Source organism: Meriones unguiculatus, chromosome 14, assembly GCF_030254825.1.
Source record: "Meriones unguiculatus strain TT.TT164.6M chromosome 14, Bangor_MerUng_6.1, whole genome shotgun sequence".
NCBI lineage: Eukaryota > Metazoa > Chordata > Mammalia > Rodentia > Muridae > Meriones > Meriones unguiculatus.
In genome coordinates, this window is record NC_083361.1 from 72,677,088 (window position 1) to 72,679,029 (window position 1,942).

General features: G+C 36.8%; 1 protein-coding gene across 1 annotated transcript; it reads left to right on the plus strand.

Annotated features, from left to right (window-relative positions):
* Positions 1 to 664: 664 nt before the first annotated feature.
* Positions 665 to 1,612, plus strand: LOC110544124 (olfactory receptor 5V1-like). Its single transcript, XM_021630230.2, has one exon. The coding sequence runs from the start codon at positions 665 to 667 to the stop codon at positions 1,610 to 1,612; it is 948 nt and encodes a 315-aa protein (XP_021485905.2).
* Positions 1,613 to 1,942: the final 330 nt, after the last annotated feature.

Below are 1,942 nucleotides of genomic sequence, written 5' to 3' on the forward strand. Positions count from 1 at the left end.
TATGCATCCAATTAAGTTAAATGCTAATGTTTGTGCTCTACGCATATGCTTTTAAAACCATAGGAACATTTTCTTATTTATTCCTTGAAAATAGAGATACTTGTTTGTTGAGGCAAAATGTCATTCGTATACATTCTTTATGAATGACTTGATTTCTCATGTATCTGAAAATTTCTAGTATATACTTAAATTTACATATTAATGAATCTGTCTCATAATAATTATGTAAAATAAATAAAATATAATGATGGGTAAACTATATATATAACTATGTTATATTAATTTAGTTTGAAATAATCCATAAAATTATTGATATAAATAAATAAAGCAATTATCTATGGAAATGTGAGAAAACCATCAGCTTTCATTAATAAAATCACATAATTAAAAGGTTGCTAATGTCTATAAAGAAGATACACTTTCAAGCTTTCTTTAGTGTAAAATATCAGGGGACTTTCTAAAGATAAGGAGCAGAAGATGAGCATTTTAAGCAATAGTACAAATACATAAAAATTTTGGAAAAAGTCTTAAGAATTAAAAAGTGGAACAATCATAATTCATTATTACTCTGGTATTTCCATTGCCCCTGAGCTTTATGCCCTGTTATCCTAATCTGCATTCTTTGCTTTCATTTCTCTTAGAAACATCCTTTCAGAGACAGGCGATGGATGTCTACAATCATACCACAGTGACTCAGTTCATTCTTATAGGGCTTTCTAACCTCCCTGAGGTGCGTTATCCTCTCTTTGTGGTCTTTGTCATCACCTATCAGATCACTTTGCTGGGCAACGGGGCCATCCTGTTGGCCATTGTGACTGAGAGAAAGCTGCAAACCCCCATGTATTACCTGTTGGCAAATCTGTCCCTGCTAGACATATTCTGCCCATCAGCTACTGTTCCCAAGATGCTCAACAATCTCTTGAGTGAGGATCACAGCATATCCTTTGTTGGGTGTGCTTTGCAGCTCTATTTCCTGGTGGCCCTAGCTGGGACTGAAGTTTTCTTGCTGGCTGTGATGGCTTATGACCGGTATGTGGCCATATGCTTCCCTTTGCGTTATTCCCTCATCATGACCAAGGTTCGCTGTGTGCAGCTGGTAACTGGAACCTGGGCAGCTGGGTTTCTCAACTCCTTTCTCCACACAATGTCCACCTTTAACCTGTCTTTCTGTAAGTCCAACCGAGTTAACCAGTACTACTGTGATATCCCACCTGTGATGGCCCTGTCCTGTTCATCCACCTATGTAGCAGAAATGCTCATTATAGTGGTAGGAGGTATTTTGGGTGTTGGTGCTTTTCTGATCACTTTGATCTCCTACATCTACATTGTCTCCACCATCCTAAAGATCCAGTCAGTGGAAGGGAAGCGCAAAGCTTTCTCCACATGTGCTTCCCATCTTCTTGTCGTCTTCCTGTTCTATGGCACAGCCATATTTACCTACATCCGTCCCTCCTCCAGTCAGCATTCTCCTGCCAGAGACAGACTCATCTCTATGCTGTATGCAATCATTACTCCTATGTTAAACCCCATTATCTACAGCCTGAGAAACACAGAAGTCAAAGGAGCACTCAGAAGAGTTTTACATCCTTGGATTTGTTCACAGAAAGCATGATGAAAGACTTGCTCAAACTTCTTAGAATGACTATATGGAAGCAAGTAGCACAATAACAAAAAGATGAATGTATGCAGAGGAAGAAACTGAACAAAACATACATATAAGTTCAGATATTATTATCTACATTTCTATAACCACCCACAATTAAAATTTGTAGTTAAAAATAAAAATCTTTGAGAGGGAATAGTTTTAGTAGGCTATCTGAAGGAACTATATGTACTACTGTCTTACCTGTTTCAATATCTATACCTACATGCAGGTTTATAATTATATTTGCTTATATCTGTATTATCTATTTTTTTCTCTTCTACATCTATCATATAGTTA